The sequence below is a fragment of the Chelon labrosus genome, assembly GCF_963514085.1.
Source record: "Chelon labrosus genome assembly, chromosome: 16".
Lineage (NCBI taxonomy): Eukaryota > Metazoa > Chordata > Actinopteri > Mugiliformes > Mugilidae > Chelon > Chelon labrosus.
In genome coordinates, this window is record NC_140349.1 from 26,617,799 (window position 1) to 26,636,597 (window position 18,799).

The 18,799-nt window shown below is 38.5% G+C and overlaps 1 protein-coding gene across 1 annotated transcript; it reads left to right on the forward strand.

Moving 5' to 3' along the window:
- Window positions 1-1,827: 1,827 nt before the first annotated feature.
- Window positions 1,828-18,453, forward strand: sacm1la (SAC1 like phosphatidylinositide phosphatase a). The gene is made up of 20 exons (XM_084563198.1): window positions 1,828-2,321; window positions 6,011-6,108; window positions 7,771-7,845; window positions 7,936-8,063; window positions 8,856-9,005; window positions 9,941-10,000; window positions 10,079-10,112; window positions 10,202-10,303; window positions 10,551-10,636; window positions 10,772-10,858; window positions 10,975-11,043; window positions 11,134-11,213; window positions 11,971-12,069; window positions 12,155-12,293; window positions 12,553-12,622; window positions 12,732-12,804; window positions 12,908-13,001; window positions 13,394-13,486; window positions 13,577-13,634; window positions 15,210-18,453. Exons 1-20 carry the CDS (start codon window positions 2,293-2,295, stop codon window positions 15,344-15,346), a joined length of 1,761 nt encoding a protein of 586 aa, XP_084419324.1. The 5' UTR covers window positions 1,828-2,292; the 3' UTR covers window positions 15,347-18,453.
- Window positions 18,454-18,799: the final 346 nt, after the last annotated feature.

Here is an 18,799-nt window from a genome sequence, read left to right on the forward strand (position 1 = left end):
ATTGCTATCTCTGATAGCAACTGTTTTGGAGGTACAAGGGAGACCTACACAATAGATAGGTGGTCATTGTGCATTGCATGCGAGCTCAGGACACAGTCCCCAGATGATTTCAAAACATGGCCGTTGTGCTAGTTGGTTCTGTGTTCAAAAAGTACAGAACGTTTTGACAACAACATAATACAGAACCACAATGTAAACTGTCTGTCTCTCTGTGTTAGCCCTGTGATACGCAGGGAGTACCCCTGCAAAAATGTTTTTCCATTGTAAGGCACACACATGCCCCCCTGGAGATTGCATTTGCAGTGACAAAAACAGTTTCTGCTGGAATCCAGTTCCAGCACAGGTACCACTAGTATTCAGCCAACTTCAGCTGTATACTCCGACTTTATCAAATGTTCTAGCCGACTATCAAAGTCAGCTAATACAAGTGTATTTTTTATCCATAACATCCTGCATTTATTATAAAAGATACTGTAAAAACTTTGTTTCTGACTGCCAGACCAAGCTACAGTTTAAGTGTTCCAGTTCATGACAGCTCCTCAAAAGAAATGTTGTGCTTGTATGGCAAGGGACTCAGTAAAAGGTCTTTAACAGATTGAGGGACTCACATCAACCAGTACAGAAATATAGTACTATGACCAGGTAGAGCCTGTAGAGATTTTTTGTGATGCAAGTAGCAGTGGACTTGGTGATAAGCTCCTTCAGGTCAGTCATCCTTTAGCATTTTGAGCAACAGATTGCTGAAATACACTATGTGCAAACAGAAGAAGAAATGCACTCAATTGTACATGCATACACAAAGGTGCATTATTACAGCTCCCAACTGGGCCTTTCTGTGTGGAGTTTGCATTTTCTCCCTGTGTCTGCGTGGGTTCTCTCCAGGTACTCTGGCTTCCTCCCACCATCTAAAGACATGCTCATTAGGTTAAATGGTGATTCTAAATTGGCCGTAGGCGTGAATGTGAGTGTGAATGGTTGTCTGTCTCTCTGTGTTAGCCCTGTGATAGACTGGTGACCTGTCCAGGGTGTACCCCGCCTCTCGCCCGATGACAGCTGGGATAGGCTCCAGCAGACCCCGCGACCCTTCACAGAAACAAGCGGTTACAGTAGATGAATGAATTAATGGTATTGAGATGACCCTTCACAGGTTACAGAAGATGAAGATGGTATTGAGATGAGTTAGATTTAAATATATTACAACATTTCTTTTTGTCTCTATTGATATCATTTTGAGTTTTATGTTGAATTCACTTTTCTGAATATTGACCTTTAAACAAACAAACATTCTGGCAATGAATCCTTACACTGCATCTTTAATTGTTTTGTGGACAAGATGAACATTCTAGATCTGCTGGAATTCCTAATAAAATCATGTTTAATCATTGCAACCATTAAACGCTGTCTTCACTGTTGTATCATAAGAAATCATAATTGATAATCAGAATTATCAGTATTATCAAGCATATTTTGTAGATTACTTTGCAGATTATTTTATTACATTGCAAGTGTGCCCTTTGTGCGTTATACATATTCAGTCCTATGCTGTTTTACTATTTCACTGTTTCCAGACTCCCCCATGCCCCCTCAGACCAGAGGGTGTCTGTCTCTGCAGGAACCTGGGCCAATATCATGGTCCCCTTTGAACGCTGTCGTCACTTTCCCATAAAAAATACACACAGACATGACCTGTACAGTTTCACAGTTTCAAGAGTCCTACAAAACAAAATTTTGCAGCACCTGTCCAAAAGTAAAACACTTTAAAATATTTTAATTTTTCCATATTTATGGTCACTTTAGAAAAAGTGATCAAATTTCAGGCTAAAAGAAGGAGAATTAGGGCATTTTTATACTGTCAAATGTCAAAACGGGTCAAATTTGACCGAAAACAGTATGTAAGGGTATATGCTCTGCTCCACTTCTACCAGTTACAAAGAAGTGTTGGCTTATACACTGAACTTCTGAACTGTATTTACTTATTTATTTATTTAACGGTAGAGGACTGCTTCAAGAGTGGTTGGCATAACACCTGATTATAATGTCACATCCTGTTTTAGGTGACAAATGTATAAGTAAAAATACATTTTATGCGACCGGTTGCGCAACTGAACAGGCTTGAACTACAAATACCACACGTCATCGCGCCTTTTGTGGGAGCCAGGTTGCATTAGGCTGGAGCGGAAAGCTGCATTTTAAGCTATGCCCCATCTACGGCTTTTTGGTTACGTATCTGGCAACTCGCAGAGCTCCTCGTCTCACTGCTGTCGTCACTGAGGTCAGATAGACGGAGCGAAGATGGCGACCGTCTATGAGCGATACAATTTGTAAGTAGCCTTTATGTATTTTAGTCAACATTTTCCGGACTCCCTTTATTTCATACACTATTATAAAGCAAATAAGATGGGCAGCTTATTACTGAGGCTAAATAGAAGGTGAAGGCCAAGAAGTAGTGTTGGGGTTGAGAGAACAGCGGCTGAAGTTTACCGACAAGATCGACTGGTAGAGCAGGAACCCGTCAAGTTTCAGTCCACACTCATTCATTATGAAGAATATAGCTTAGCATGAACATGTAAATTTAGCAGGTTGTGTACGTGGCTGTCAAATACACTACGAGTCGCCCTGACGACGGGCTCCGGCTTTATGTGCGAGCAGCGAGAAAGTTAGTTAACCTAGCTAGCATTACATGCATGTTTATGGGTACGTCGCATATTATTCTGAGAAGATCGAATGTCAGTTCCATTGAGGGGTGTCAGTTTTTCCACGCACATTCCTTTAAACAGTACGTTGCTCATGAACTGTGCTGACTTAACGAAGCTCACTTAGCTGTCAGTGAACCGCACAGAAATGAATTGATGACATTAACATTAGGTGACAGCTGTGTACTTTTCCGGACACACCCTGGTTCATACATTTGACTTTAAATGAGACAATCCGTTTGTCTGAGCGTTTGGACTGACAGTCTTAAATACTCATTCTGCCTTCCTGCCAGGGCTACAGAGATGATATGTTACGAGCTATGAGTATTAAATAAATGCTTTATGAAAAGAAAAGTATCACTTTGAAATAAATATGTATTGTGGGAAATACTATTCTAAAATAACAACCGACTTTTGAGAAATGGCTTTTTAAAATAATAATAGAAAAGAGATGGCAACTGATTACAAGCTTTAATTGCTATTATTAATCACACATTTTAATATGTTCCAAATATGCTTGGCGTTCTTATCGGGCTTGGTGGCAAAAACTTTGTGGGTGGTGGGAGTCATCTACATTGTAAACAATCCAGTGTGATCTGCCTTTGGTGAAGAGGAGGAGGGTTTTCTGCATCACCTGTATGCTTGGCCGGCAAGTGGCATTTGAGACTTGATGTACACCGGTTGTAACTCAATTCGCATGAAGGTAAATGCAAATAGCTGTGGTCTGGAAATGGGAACCATCTGGCAGAGTTTTGAAGCTGAACTTGCTATTCAGAAGACCCCTTTCTTTATCCATTTCTGCTCAAGAAGGTGTATTTATTCTAGCAGTTTAGTTTTTACCTTTAGTTTGTCAAACACTTGCCAGAAAACAGTACACCATAGTCTAGTGACGTGAGGAGTTCATTACTGGGATCAACCATTTGAACTTCCAAATAGTGGATATACCGGACATGAGGAGGTTCTTGTGCGTATAAAAGTAAAAAAAAAAAAACACTAGCACGAGAAAAGGAACGAAAAGATAGAGGGAAGGAAGGGTAAGAGAATGAAAAATACAAACCTGGTGTTTTCTCTGTTACGGCGACTGTATGCTCAAAGATGAACAAGATAAACATACTCCCTGTCCTTTTTTTCTGTTGTAGCAGCTGAAGAGTTTACTTGACTTTGTGTTTTGGAATGTTGTTGTAAAATAATGCTTTAATCCTTTATTTATCCCACAGTGGGGAAATTAAGTTGTGAAGTCCATGTTTAGAAACTTATGTGGAGTCTAATGTGAAGTCTATAGACAAAACTGCAAACAGTTTCCTTTAATAGTTTAATAGCCTCTGAATACCACAGGAATGTTTTGTTTGGTCCAGATTATAGAAGACTAACAATAGAGTGGCTGTGTGAGTACAGCATGAATGTTTAACGGCATGACCCTTGGCTGAAAACGTAATCCTGGCTAAACAGGAGGTCCCATTTTCTGGCTGCAGAGATTTAAACAGTGTGCTACTCAAGCTGTTACAATAATCTGTAATACTTTGATTAGAATGACCTGATAGTAAAGCTACTGCTATAGCAGACTTAATGTTAGTAGTAAATAATCACATTTCTTTGTTTTTGCATATTTCAGTTGTCATTTTGCATGCAGTACTTAGTTTGACAGTTGATAAATGTTGGGAATCATGACAACAACAACAGGGATGCCCCATTTCACTACTGTCTTGTGTTGAACTGTGTATCAAAGGATGATGATTGTGGGTTTAGTGTAGTATGTATTTGTTCCTAACAAGAGATATGGACCTCTTATTTACAGTCAGCCAAAAAGCAGAATATCCAGAACCAGCAGGGAGAAACATGTTGCTGTTAACCACTTGACATTGACAGAAAACATCTACGTCACTTCAGTCAGATAGAATTCTTCCATGTCAAAAAGGCTTTGTGAAACCACCTTCGCTGTTTGGTCCATATCTCAGCTGGGTGAATACACCGATAAGCAGTCTCTATCAGAATCAGAATCAGAAAAGACTTTATTGCCAAGCATGTTTGTACATGTATATACTCACCTGCCAACTGCCGGTGAGTGACCCAATCACATTGTGTTGCCTTTGAGATTGTTTTTCTGCCTTACAGTTTGGGCGTAGTGTGGTAAGAGTTTCCTTGGGCTTTCTAGATTACTAATGCCTCAACCTGAATGCACCAGTGGTTTAGTTGTAAAGGCATATAGCATTTACAGTTTAACTCGGGGCCAGCTCCAGTGACCCCTGTTATCATCTGAGGGGCCCATGTAGACACTGTTGATGAGTATAAGTATCTAGGAGTGTATGTCTACAACAAACTGGACTGGTTGAACAACACTGAGGCACTCTACAGGAAAGGCCAGAGCTAACTCTACTATCTGAGGGGACTTTTCCTTCCACATCTGCCGGACAATGTTGAGCATGGTTTATGAGTTTGTGGTGGCCAGTGCCCTCCTGAATGCCATTGCGTTCTGGGGCAGCAGGCTGGGAGTGGCAGACGCTAACAGACTCAACAAATTGATCTGTAAAGCCAGTGATTTTGTCGGTGTCGAGCTGGACTCTCTGACCACAGAGTCAGAGAGGAGGATGTTAGCAAAGCTGAAAACCATCCTGAATAACTCCTTCCACACTCTCCACAACACACTGGCCGGTCTGAGGAGTACCTTCAGCAATAGACTCATTCAACCAAAATGCACCACACAACTCCACAGGAGATCATTCCTGCCTGTGGCCATCAAACTCTATAACTCCTCCCGCTGAGTGTTGGTCATCTCTTAACACTCTTGACTCTTCAGACTCTGCTGTAATTAATGTGACCATCCTCTGCAAATTGTGAATACTTTGTGCAATATTTTGTTTTTGTTTTATTTATGCAGCTTACATTTTTTGTAGTGTTATTTTATCAGGTTTGTATTTTACTATAGGTCCTTTACGAGAACAACTGCAACAAAACAATCTCCTTGAAGGGTTAATAAAGTATTCTGATTCTGATATTAACTGTACTCTAATAGCTTGCATGATAAATGAAGAATAGTGTCCATTTCACAACAGAAATACCATCAGCACATGTCACACTCACAAATATGCTGCTGCACAATATGAGGAAAATCTGCAATATTGTTTTGACTTGCTTGACCATCTGTGATGATTCTCGGTCATCCAGGTCATAGCATCCTGCTAAAAACAAAGCGACATCTGTTAGAACACAAGAAGCCCTTCTGATCAGAGATTAAGTGTCTTCAAGAAAGTCAAGCGATCTCATATCAATATCTAAGCACTTGAATGTAAAGTATTTTCTACCTTCTTGGTTTGTCCTAGGCATACAACCCCTGAGAAGTTCTTCATTGAGGCCTGTGATGAGGGGGCCGATGCAGTGCTGGCAATCGACAGGGTCTCCAATGAGATGACCCTCACAGGTAGGAGGTCTACTGTGTGACATTAGAAATGATCACAGCTTTGGGTGTAGACTTCAAACACAAGGTTTTCGATTTTGTTTTCACTCTATATGCTAAAGCGTTAACTTAATTTGCACCACAGTAAATAACTATGAATCGACAATGGAGTCTTAAGGCTGTGTATTGATGTTTAATTATACTCTGCCGCTGTTGTTGTGATCTTTATTTAATGGAAGTCATTTGGAAATCTTTATAGATTTGTTCCTCTTTGATCTCTTTCCCAGAGCGTCTTGCCAAGCTGATCTCAAGTGTTCCATTGTTGCTGTATATTTTAGTTGACTCAGTTTATCGTATATTTTGGATATACCAATCCCACTCCTTATCGACTATCATTAGGTGTTGAATATTGAGTACCGATCCTATCACAGCTCAGTCAATAAAATGTAGGCCTATTGCTTAATAGCTCTGCAATGCATTAAAAATTACCTTCAAGCTATATTTTAAAGATTTTAAAGAACCTTTCTATAGAAACTAAAAGTATATCGGCTCTTAACACTTAAAAAAAAAACAACAACAACCGTAACAAACTTAAATATCTTTATGAGCAGTTCTGTGGTGTATAGCTTATCTTGAAGCTATGAATATCTGTATGAGACCCATGGAACTCATAAGGATTTATTGTGGTTTCGCTCTGCTACGACCACCTCACCCCACTAAACATCCCCATTGTGCAACTTTCAAATCTCTGACTGAAGTGTCCTTGAGAAAGACACTGAACCCAGTTCTTTGCCTGTACTGCCATGCAGCAGATATTTTCAGGTTTGATTAAGGTTTGGCTATGTACTTAATCCTGTCATTTTAAAAATGTCTTGATAGGTCCCTATACCGATCAAAATAATCACATAACGACATCCTTAATTGTAAGTGTATGAGAGATCTCTGGATTGTCTAATGATTTGGAAGATACAATAGTATCGCAGTAAGATCTGAGAATACAATACAGTACAATAATAGGCAATAATAATTATTAATGTTAAGTAATAATGGGCAACATTGTCTTTCTGTGTTTAACCAAAGTGGAGTTTGGTCATTTATCCAGTAGGTTGTCTCATTTGTATTACTTGCCCAATAAATGGAAGTTCTGCAGTTGCATTTCTCCTGCTGATTTGGGGTGTCTGGGTGGTGAAGATTTTCTTAGTTTCTATAATATGTGAGATGAAGCGAAAGGAAGGATTTACGTGTGGTTCTTAAACATGGTTCTTTAAATGTCTTTCATGCCAATGGATCGAAAGTATTGATAACAACAACAAAACGTGTGTTTATTTGCTGTATATACAGTATAATCCTACTCTGCATGCCTCCAGTAAGGGTCCTGGTTTAGATTCCTCTCGCTACACATGCTAGCCACCGCCTCGGAAACATGTGTCAGAGACTAACTGAGGCCATGCTGTCCTGTCCTGAATTAACAAGGTCTGCATCAGATTTGGGGGAACCAGGAGATATACTGGCAACAAGTGGGCTGATAGAACAAGACACACATGAGAGAACTGAAAGCACAACACTAGACTCAATGAAAAGAAGACCAACATCCCCACTGACCAAAAAGAAATTTGATACTACAGATTTAATAGAAGATAAATTACTAATATCTTTGAGGACCTAACCTTTTAACCACTTCCTTAGGTAAAAAGGATGTTCCTCCCTCAGCAGTCACAAGGCCCATCTGTGGCATCATGGGAACTATTCGCCTGGTTGCAGGTAGATACTACAGCACTGTGTTGTCATTGCTTTTTCGTATTTGTCTTGGAACCTGTACAATACACTTATGACTGACTACTTGTACCACAGGGATGTACCTGATTGTCATCACCAGGAAGAGGAATGTAGGCAGCCTCTTGGGCCACGCGGTGTGGAAGGCTGTGGACTTTGATGTGATCTCTTATAAGAAGACAGTGCTGCATCTCTCAGAGATCCAGGTCAGCATGACTTAAGCTTATTTAATTAAAAAAAATAATAATTAAGGATTAAGGCTGAGAAAATAGGTTTTCAGTTTAGTTAATTCTGGAAGTAAAAACTGTTCTTGAGTAAAAACCTAACAGGTGTCAATTTTATCATGAAATTCTATAAAAAAAATAAAAATAAAAATGAAAACTGTGTGGCAGAAATACTAGCTGAAACTACAAGGGTTCAGAAGTCATCAAAAACTGCTAAGTACTTCTTGAGCAACTGTGTGTCAGTTCAACATAAGTTCATGCACAGAAAAAGTCATCACTTACTTTATGGCAAACTATAATCAATAATGGCCAGTATCAATCAGTTTTTTTTTTCCCATATATCAATCAGAGTTCCTGGTTCATCGTCAACAGAATAACAAAGAAAAAAACTGTTTGAAGGTGGAAAATTCTTGTCTAGAAAAAACAGCAAAATCACTTAATTTATAAATGTATTGAACTTTTACTAAATGTAATGCACTTTTATGTTGTGCTTCAAAGAATCAGTTTTTCTTCTTGTCCTTGTCCTCTGTTCATTTCCTCACTATCTCTGCAAGGCCATGTGGTTTATGTGATACAAGCTTGTGAATACTATGAGTACTGTTGTTTTATAGTTTAGCAGACTATGACACTATGTAGTTCTAATTTCATTGTAGAGGGCAGTGCATTATTGATCATATGCTGCTGCCCACATAGCGTGTTTTAGCAGTGTATTCTACAAAGTATGTTGTCATGACTTTTATGAAAACTAAAGCTTTGTTTTCTTTCCTCCTCTAGTCTCAGGAGAATAAGACCTTCCTGTCCATGATTAACAATGTGCTGACTACGGACGGCTTCTACTTCTGCACTGATTTTGACCTGACACACACACTGCAACGACTGGCTAACACCAGCCCTGACTTCCAGGAGATGAGTCTGCTGGAGAGGGTGAAATTTCTAAAAAAGAATCTAGAAAAATGCCTTTACAGAAGTTAATGCCATATTCATGTACTAAAATGTTGCAAAGAAGTCACAAACACTTACGTGCAGTCAAGTGTTTTGTTTTGTCCTTGTTTTTTGGATATCTCATTATGAGTTGCACACTTTGTGACATGGTCCTTCATTACCTAAAAACACAATCTTTGTACTTTATTTTTACTTGGTGCCACATTCGCCATCCTGCTTCCTGCAATACTCGCCTAAGTACCATATAGGATTCAGTTTGTGGCTGAGAAATGTCCCCAACACTGTTTCCTTCTAATGTGTTAAAGATTACATTGTCCTTCTGTTTTAGGAAAACATATATGAATACAAGGTGCACCACAAGCAGACAGACAGTTGGGCATAATCATTGGTAGGAAGAGCAGTAAGAATTAAGTAATGCACTGGTAGGTAGGCAAAGAGAAAGAGAGAGAGAGTGTGGCAAACAAAGAAATTCAGAGTGAAAGAGGAGAGGAGAGGTGCTTCATGTATCGTGGGAGGTCCCTCAGCAGCCTAGGCCTATGGTAGCATAACTGTCTTTTTTTATTAAGCTTATAATTAGAGTTGGGTCAGGGTCATCTGAGCCAGCTCTAACCTAAGTCTAACTTAAACCTGATATGAAATGGAGAGGGTGTCTGGCTCCTAAACCCAAACTTGGAGCTGGCTTCACATGAGAGGAGCATGATAGCTGAAGGCTCTACCTCTAATTGTACATGTTTTAAATTGCAACTATATGAATAGACATTAACCTGCTTATTTTACCATTTCAAAGTATTCGCATTCAATAGCAATAAACCTTCACATTTTTTTAATATAACCAATTTATGTTTTAATCTTATTTGCTATTGTTTCTGTGATGAGTTATCTCTTGATGTCTTACCCAATCGCTTATGCTTTTCTAGGCAGACCAGAGGTTTGTATGGAACGGGAACCTCCTAAGAGAACTGGCTGGGCAGCCAGAGGTAATACACAGTCATGCTAATCAGTGCCTTTGTACTTGTATTTTATTTCATTAACTAATTATCACTATTTTTCCATAGCTTCACAAGTTTGCACTTCCTGTTGTCCATGGATGTATCCTTTGTGAATGTCTAAGATTTTTTAATGGAATATCTACATCATAATGGCGATGAGGTCAAGCATTTTCTTTAACCCTGGTCCAGTCATTGTCATGAAGCCATGTCGTATAAATGGGAAGATCTTTGAGTGGATCCTCATATCCAGGAGAAGCTGCTTCCGGGCCGGTGTCAGATACTATGTTAGAGGTAAAAACCCCCCCATGACTTTGAAACAATGTCTTTCTTGAACTGAACCAAGCTTTGTGGCATAACATGTTAGTGGTTAGCAATGCAGCTGATAGCAGACACATTTTAATAAATAGTTTGAGTTTAATTTCTGGCGCCTTGTAGTGTATGAACCAAGATCAGCTTAGCTTGCTCTGTTCAACAGCAGCAGAGGTTGTCTTCGTCACTACTGACTTGTGCCCTGCTTTCTGTTCTGTTGTTTTCACAGGCATTGACTCTGAAGGCCATGCTGCTAACTTTGTGGAGACTGAGCAAATAGTTTTGTATGAGGGAGCAAAGGCTTCATTTGTACAGGCAAGTATTACTGTCTCTGTTCGAAATAGAGAACATTTAAAACTGACACGTTTTACAGCTTTCTGTGCAGCTTTTAGTTTAGATGTATTTAAGTTTGAAAGATGTAAGGTTCTAATGATTTTTTTCTGCCCATAGACACGTGGCTCGATGCCTTTTTACTGGAGTCAGAGGCCAAACCTCAAATACAAACCTAAACCCATAATCAGCAAAACCATGAGCCATGTAAGAGCAGCTATTTTCACATGTCAATATTTTTTGAATAACAACTTGAAAAATTATATTAATGGTATGATATGGTATAATGGAAAAATTAACCTTGGCTTTAAAACATTGTACAGATGGATGGTTTCCAAAGGCATTTTGATTCTCAGCTCCTCATCTATGGGAAGCAAACTGTTCTGAACCTGGTGAGGACCTTTACCCTAACCCCTTCTGCTCACGGGAAAACTCTGAAAAACATAAGCAGTTAAGACTCATTATGTCTGTGCTTTTTCCAGGTGAATCAGAAGGGCTCAGAGAAGCCACTAGAGGAGGCATTTGCCAAGATGGTGTCTGGCATGAGCAATGGTATGCTCAGGTAAGATATCTCTTAATGCCTTCTCCAGTTTTTATGTTCACCGGGTCGTGTATGGTGGGATTCAATGTGTTTACATAGTCTAGTTACCAGGTTACTCAGAGAAACCAGATCACAGAGTAAATAGAGAACAAACTTATTTACAGTACAGTAACCAGCAGCTGTAAATCTGTGCATACATGCAGCAGGTTGTAATCAGGTCTCTCCTGCCTCAAACAGAGCAACACAAAGGGTCAAGTGAGCGGAAACAATTATTTTGAACCATAGATGCTGCTTTGTGTTATTTACAGTTGCAGTTAGACTTTTAATGGAATTATTTTGAATATGAGAATGCATTACTATTTGTAAAAATGAAGACTGCCAATTGATTAAAATATTTAATTTCTATTAATTTCATTGTTGTCCACAGTTAACTCATCAATTAATCGGAATGTACTTGCACATTTTTCAATTTGTTCCAAATTTACCTTTTAAAGGGATATTTTTCAAGGTTGTAATACTCTTCTAACACTGGATGACAAATAAGATTGCTTTATGCAAATGAATTAAATCTAGTTTAACTCTCCTATCCTGATTACAAAGAAAAAATACTGTACTGGCTGTGATTCAGGTACTTAAGCATGTAAACACACTGCTTTTCTTCCTTGCCATTATTATTGACTGGATAGTATAGCTTTTCTGGAAAAAAAAAAAAAAACATTCCAGACATTTCCCTTAATCCTATTGTAGGACACTCTAACATTGTCTCTTATGTCCTCAGTTACATAGCATTTGACTTCCACAAAGAGTGCAGCCACATGAGATGGGATCGTCTTCAGATCTTAGTCGATGCTGTCGCGGAGACACAGGAAGAATATGGGTAATGTCATTAGCAGCTGTTTTAGGCTATTATAGAGTTGTATACACTGAAGGATTGTTCTGATCTTTGTCTGTATACTTTTTAGTTACTTCATGGTGAACTCGGAGGGAAAGACGCTGGCACAACAGAGAGGAGTGTTCCGCAGTAACTGCATGGACTGCCTGGACAGGACCAATGTCATCCAGAGCTTGCTGGCCCGACGCTCACTGCAGTCTCAGCTTCAGGTTTTTTAACTCCACAATTGCAAAAGCAATTCAAACGGCAAAATAATCATGTAGTTCTTTCATGATGTAGGCTTTAATGGTAATTGCAGTCCCAAAGCGTTGCTAATGTTTAACTAGAAAATGCTGCATTTAAAAAAAGGCCTAATTGAATATCTAAACAAAATATGCTGTTTACGTGACACATAACACATGTTTTATAAACTCTGTGAAAGCCCTAAATGTTACTGACGAGTACAGGCATTCTTCCATGTCTCCACAGAGGATGGGGGTCCTGAATGTGGGTCAGCGAATTGAAGAACAGGCAGAGTTTGAGAAGATCTACAAAAACTGTAATATTCTCTCTCTGTTTAACTTTTAGCATGTATCGTGTGATTAGAGTGGTAGAGACTGTAGCCTCTGAGTGTGACCTCATGTTGTTTGTGTGTGCTCTCTAACCAGCATGGGCTGACAATGCCAATGCATGTGCAGTACAGTATGCAGGAACTGGAGCCTTAAAAACAGACTTCACAAGGTACAGTACTGTAACACTGTGTGTCACAGTGACTAACATTACTGTCCACAGTGCAGTACTATCATTATGTCTGTGGTTTAATGAAAGTACATTTCTTCTTCAGGACAGGGAAGAGAACTCGGTTGGGGCTGCTGATGGATGGTTGGAACTCCATGATCCGCTACTACAAAAACAACTTTTCTGATGGATTCAGACAGGTATCACGTGTGTTACATAATTTGCTGTAAATATATCATCACTCTGGATATTGGTATTGGGCCAGGAAAGTCTCACTGTTCTTCGTGGCTAATCACAGACTGCTTAGAGATGTATGCAGTATTCACTATACTAAACACAAGCTTCCATAAATTTGACAGTGAATTAAGAATTTACTGGATTGTATGAACATTTAATATGAACACAGAAACATATTATATAGTAACTACACGCCTATGTTATTGCACTGTGTATTATAAGGACTGTGGTTCTTCTAGTTACATTATAGTAGAGTATAAAATTTTGCATAAGTTTCAGTGAATCTGAATATATTTGATTTGGAACAGTATATTTGATCTGTCCAGTAAAGGTGTCAATGTGGTGTTGCTTTTAGGATTCCATTGACCTGTTCCTGGGTAACTTTGCTGTTGATGAGTCAGATGGACCCACTCCTCTTCGTGTTCAGAAGGACTGGAAGTTCCTAACAGTCAGTATATCACTATTTGCTTTCTGTTGTGGCCAGTAGCAGCTGTGAATGTGATTCTTCTAATCTTTTGAATCATTCTTTTTTATTCAGCTGCCCATCATTATGCTGGTGGCATTTTCCATGTGCATCGTCTGTCTTCTCATGGCTGGTAAGTTGATCTGCTGATTAACCTGCACCTTGTTTAATACCTTGTTTTATTTATGTTGATTTAAGCCAGCATTTTGGAATTCTTATCCAGTAAACAAATAATTTAATTACGGAGAAAATTCATATCTGTGAATATTTAGTAGCATGGTTAAAAGTGGCTATACAGAGTTGTATCTAACATTTTCCATTTAGTAACCACTGTCACTGTGCTTGTACTCACAGTACACGCACCTTTCTTCTCCATTGCTTGTTTTGTTTGGCTATGCTGCTATTAAAAAAAACTAAAATACAAAACATGAAAACTGATATGTCCTGAATGAGAGATACTTAAGCCTCACCACAACGCATCAGTTTGAAGCCTACGCAAAGTAAAGGAAGCAAGTCAATTTGCAAAAGTACTCATGGTGTCGCTTTGTTGTACTCTTAAGAGAAACATGAGAAGTTCACACCCTGCCATTTTATATTTCCATAGTTACAGTTTCATGTTAGAAAGTTTTGAGGAGATTTCAGCTGCTGTTCGACAGTCCAACAAGTTCTTAATCTGAAGTATAATGTCTTTTATAAATGTTCCAGAGAGCCCAATAGTGTTTCCACTTCAGTCTCACAGCAAGGGTATTCACTGTGACTTTGTTGAAGATTTCCTCCTTAGCAGCAGGGCTGACCGCAATTAATTCATCTTCTCCCTCAAGCAAATGCGACTGTCTCAATACATGTGTGGCTGCACCACTGAGAGAAATCTCTGCATAGAAACCTTTTGTATTCAGATCTTGGTGCTTTTGTAGCTTCTCCCTGAATATCTATGGATTGGAGTTTAGTTTCATTCCTGTCTCCCTGGCCACACTCTCACAGATAAGCCTCATTTTGCTGTTTACTTATCGCCTTCATACGTCCTATGTTCCATTTACTGTTAAAAAACTGTGAACTAAACATTTTTCGCTGCTGCTTGCTGCTCTACAAACTTTCTATAGCTTTTGAACAGTATAAATTGTTCTGCGGACTATTCCCTTAACCTGTGTCTATACTCAATCATTGTAGTAGCAGAGTACACTTGTGTTAGCCTGGTGTACCAGACTTAAGTCTCACCAGAATATAAATCTGGTTACGGTCCTTTTGGATTTCATTATGGGACATGTTTCAAGAAGACCTTACCCCGGCATGCAATTGGGTAGTCCAGCAACTAAGCGGACAACTCCACAGGTGACTGTGTTGCTGTTACTCTTCTGTCCATCACGCATAAAACCCGCCCAAATGATTTGATTGCCCTGCCAGAACATAGTCCGTTTGCAATGGAGGGGTTATAGACCAACCTTCTGCCACAACCATTCTCTTGCTTCCAGGCTACGGTTGTGTAGGCCGAAGCCCAAGAAATATCTACTGTACTGTAGTTTCAAGTATAAAACAAAAGTCTAAAAAGATCCATAGAGCAAGTGCAGACAGCTGTATTGATTGAAAGAGAAGTGAATCTGCACCATCAGGCATGTGGGGGGGATGGACAGCTGAACAATTCAGTTTTCAGATGACCGGTTATGCCTGTTGTTTTGAAAACCAGTATAAATGGCCGCTGTTTGTCTTCCAGGTGACACATGGACCGAGACCCTGGCTTACGTGATGTTCTGGGGAGCTGCCAGTGCTATCACAGCTACTATCATCCTGTTTAATGGCCAAGACTTTGTGGACGCCCCCAAGCTGGTTCACAAGGAGAAGATGGATTGAGTGTGTGTATCTGTGTTTATGTGAGAAGCAGCTGTGTCCAGCAAGCTCATATACCTCATCATCTTCACCATATCCTTCTGCAGATCTGGACTCTAGACTGATCTGCTGTCTCCATACTGATCTTTAGTATTCTCACGCAAAACGGTTTCTGTTATCTGTCTTTAAAAGTGTCACTTTCTTCAGTTGTACTGCACTCTCTTTTTCATGGTTTACATTTAATTAACTACTTTCTACGTACTCTATCATTAGGTTGGTTTCATTTGTTGGTTGGTTTTGTTTCCGTTATCTTGTCAGTTCCTACACAAAAAAAAGAGAGTTTTTATTCAATTATATGGCTCCTTTTCCCTTTGGTTTGGCCTTTTTCTAGTGTGCTTCATTACATACCTTTTACATCCTAAACAGTTATATCCAAAGATATGGCACTTACACATGCACATATTGAAATATGTATATGTTGTATGTCAATGAAGCACTCTATACAGTATGTACACAGTGAGTTTTGAATGTAATCCGCCTTACAAATCTGTATAGGAATTCTAAGTACGTAGGAATTCTATGTATTATCTGAATAATATGTCTTCCTATTAAGCCTATTAACTTCAGAGAGTATCCAGGGTGATTCTGTCTTATTTATGGCTTTCCATCTTAATTTGCACATTGGAAAACCTTAAAATGTGCTTCCTGCATTCAGCTGTAAATCATTTATCTGTTTGTACTGAACGTTAGTAAGTGTCCAGCTTTCTACATGTCACTCGCTTCTTTAGTTTGTTCAACATTCCAACTGACCAATCCAATTAGAGCTTTGAAGGATTGAGTATGAGGAATATGTCTTCCATCCTTGCTAATGAGCTTTTTAGCTACAGTGCATCCATGAACAGTGATCTAGATTGACAAGCGACAGTGGATGAAATCAACAAAGCCATTATCATGAATCATCATGAGAAACACTAACTTGGTTTTTGTGTTTCAATAAACACGCTGCCTGGAAGGTTTTGCTGCATGGTATCTTGTATGTGAACACATCTTTTTGGTATTTCAGCTTTATATTTTCTATTTTTATTTTTTTTTTCAGTGGGAAATTATATATTCATCTCATCTACAATATTTTCAGTCATTTACTTGGAGCAGTTAGCATAACATTTTAGAGAAACTGGAAATATGTCAGTTTTAAACATCTAACATTGTATTGTTTTTTTTTTTTTTTTTTTTATTTTTGTGGCAATTATTTCTGCTGGTAATTCTCTGTATAAAGGAAGATAATTTCATCAGTGTTCATTCTGCCTAGGGAGCTCTGTTAGTTGATAACTTCTCTACCAAGATAAAAAAAATCTCCACAAATTGTAGTGTGTCCCTATTTCTGAAGATTATGAGAAGATTAGAGAACTTCGTCACGAAAGTTTGATAACTTTGTGTTAATTAACCCAAAAGCATGCAGCTGAGTTGGTCATTAATAACATCCTTACACCGTTCAGGCATAACATTATGACCACCTGCCTAATATTGTGTAGGTCTCCCTTGTGCCTCCAAAACAGTTGTGACTCATCAGAGAATTCTGAGGGAGTCCTGTGGTGTCTGGCAACAGAATGTTAGTGGGGGTCTTTGGGTCCTGTATGTTGAGGGGAAGAGCCTCAGGCTTGTTCCAGTGCATTGCACAGATACTTAATCAGTTTGGGATCTAGGGGATTTGGAGGCCAGGTCAACACCTTGTGCGGTTTTTCATGTTTTTTTTTGTTGTTTCTTAACCGTTTTTGTGTATATGCCTGTGTCAGGCTGCATCCTGCTGGGGTGCATGGTCTGGTTTAGGTCATGTCTAAGTAACATCCACACGAGTGTCAGGTCCAAAGGTTTCCCAGCATATCATTGCATTGTCACAAGATGGTCAATGTTATTTACTATTTACTTACTCCTGTGAGTGTTTTTAATGTTGTGGCTGATCGGTGTATATCAATCATTATATCAGTTTACGTAGGTTTAATAAACAGTTGGAACAGTCTGCCAGTCAGATATAAGATGATTTTAACAATGGTAAAAGAGTGGAAAAGTGTATATTAACACATATCATTGAAAAATTAATTATGGAGGAACTTTGTTTCTTCTCTGAACAAGAATATGTACTTAATGTATGATAATGATTTTTTGTCACCAGGATAATGTTTGCATAAGAACATTTTGAGCAAACAAGATTAAAAACTGTAAAAACAACATATCTTTCTTAGACAAGGTAAGGCACAAAGATTTATCTTGTGCACGCAAAATGTTGAATTCTCTGTAGTAGTAGTAGTAGTAAACTACTTTCACAAGCTTAATAGAATTTGTGCATAGTAGAGGAAATCTGACCCTTGTACATATCCTTACAATGCTTGTATATTTAACAAAATATTTTATTAACATATTGAGAGTACACTTTAATTTGTACTTTGAAGGGATTGTTTTGTCTGCCAACGCCATAACCATCTTATTTAAAGTATGTTTGGACAATATATCCTAACATCTTTATATTAAGAAAACCATTCCATGTTTTTTCATGATAATTTTAGTTGATTTTGGATGCAGTCACTTTATTTCTTCTTTGGCTTTTCAGTATGCTTTGCACATAAACAAAAATCAATAATTGTATAGTTTCCAATAATGGCGTTATGGACATGTTACTGACATAAGCACCTACTTAACTGAGGTGTATTAGTTTATGTGCAGGGTATAAGATGACATGCAAACATCACTGTATTACGACAACACGTTGTGTTAATTTATAACCTTAGGGCCATTTCCCTGTTAAGAGAACTGTATCACACAAACGCATCTTTTTCTTTCCAAATTAAGAATTTGTGTTTCAGATGATCTCACAACCCTGTGCAGTACAGCTGATGTCGGTGTTTTTATGTCTGTAGGTTGATAATATTTGTGACATATTAGGAACGCTGGGAGTGTATTGCTTTAAACAAACAAACAAACAAACAAAAAACTTTATGGTTTATTTGATGCTAGAACAGGTTATTTAGTTTGTTGTGGAACATGTAATGATCTTGTGTTTCTCCTCTTCAGCCTGTGGAGGTGGTCTCCTTCCAGAACCAGGCTTCATCCTTGTCAATAAACTCAGCACACACAAATGTTATGGTGCCATTACTATTTGTTTTATCCCACACCACCACTATAGATAGATAGACAGATAGATAGATAAAAAAATACATTTACTCAAATTCATTACACATCTAAATAAAATTAGCGTAGGACACTTACAAATCATTTAAACATTTAGTGACTATGAAGCAGTTAATTTATTTAATGCTGTTACAAGAAGGCATTAAATAAATAACAAGACTCTTGAGCTCAGTGCATTTTATATAGTCTCTTTAAAACAACAAAAACACAGTAAAATATAAACAACTCATAGTTTCAAAAATATCAAGGAAAAAAGCGAATACGCAGGGCTTCTGACGTAAAGACGTAGCGGCC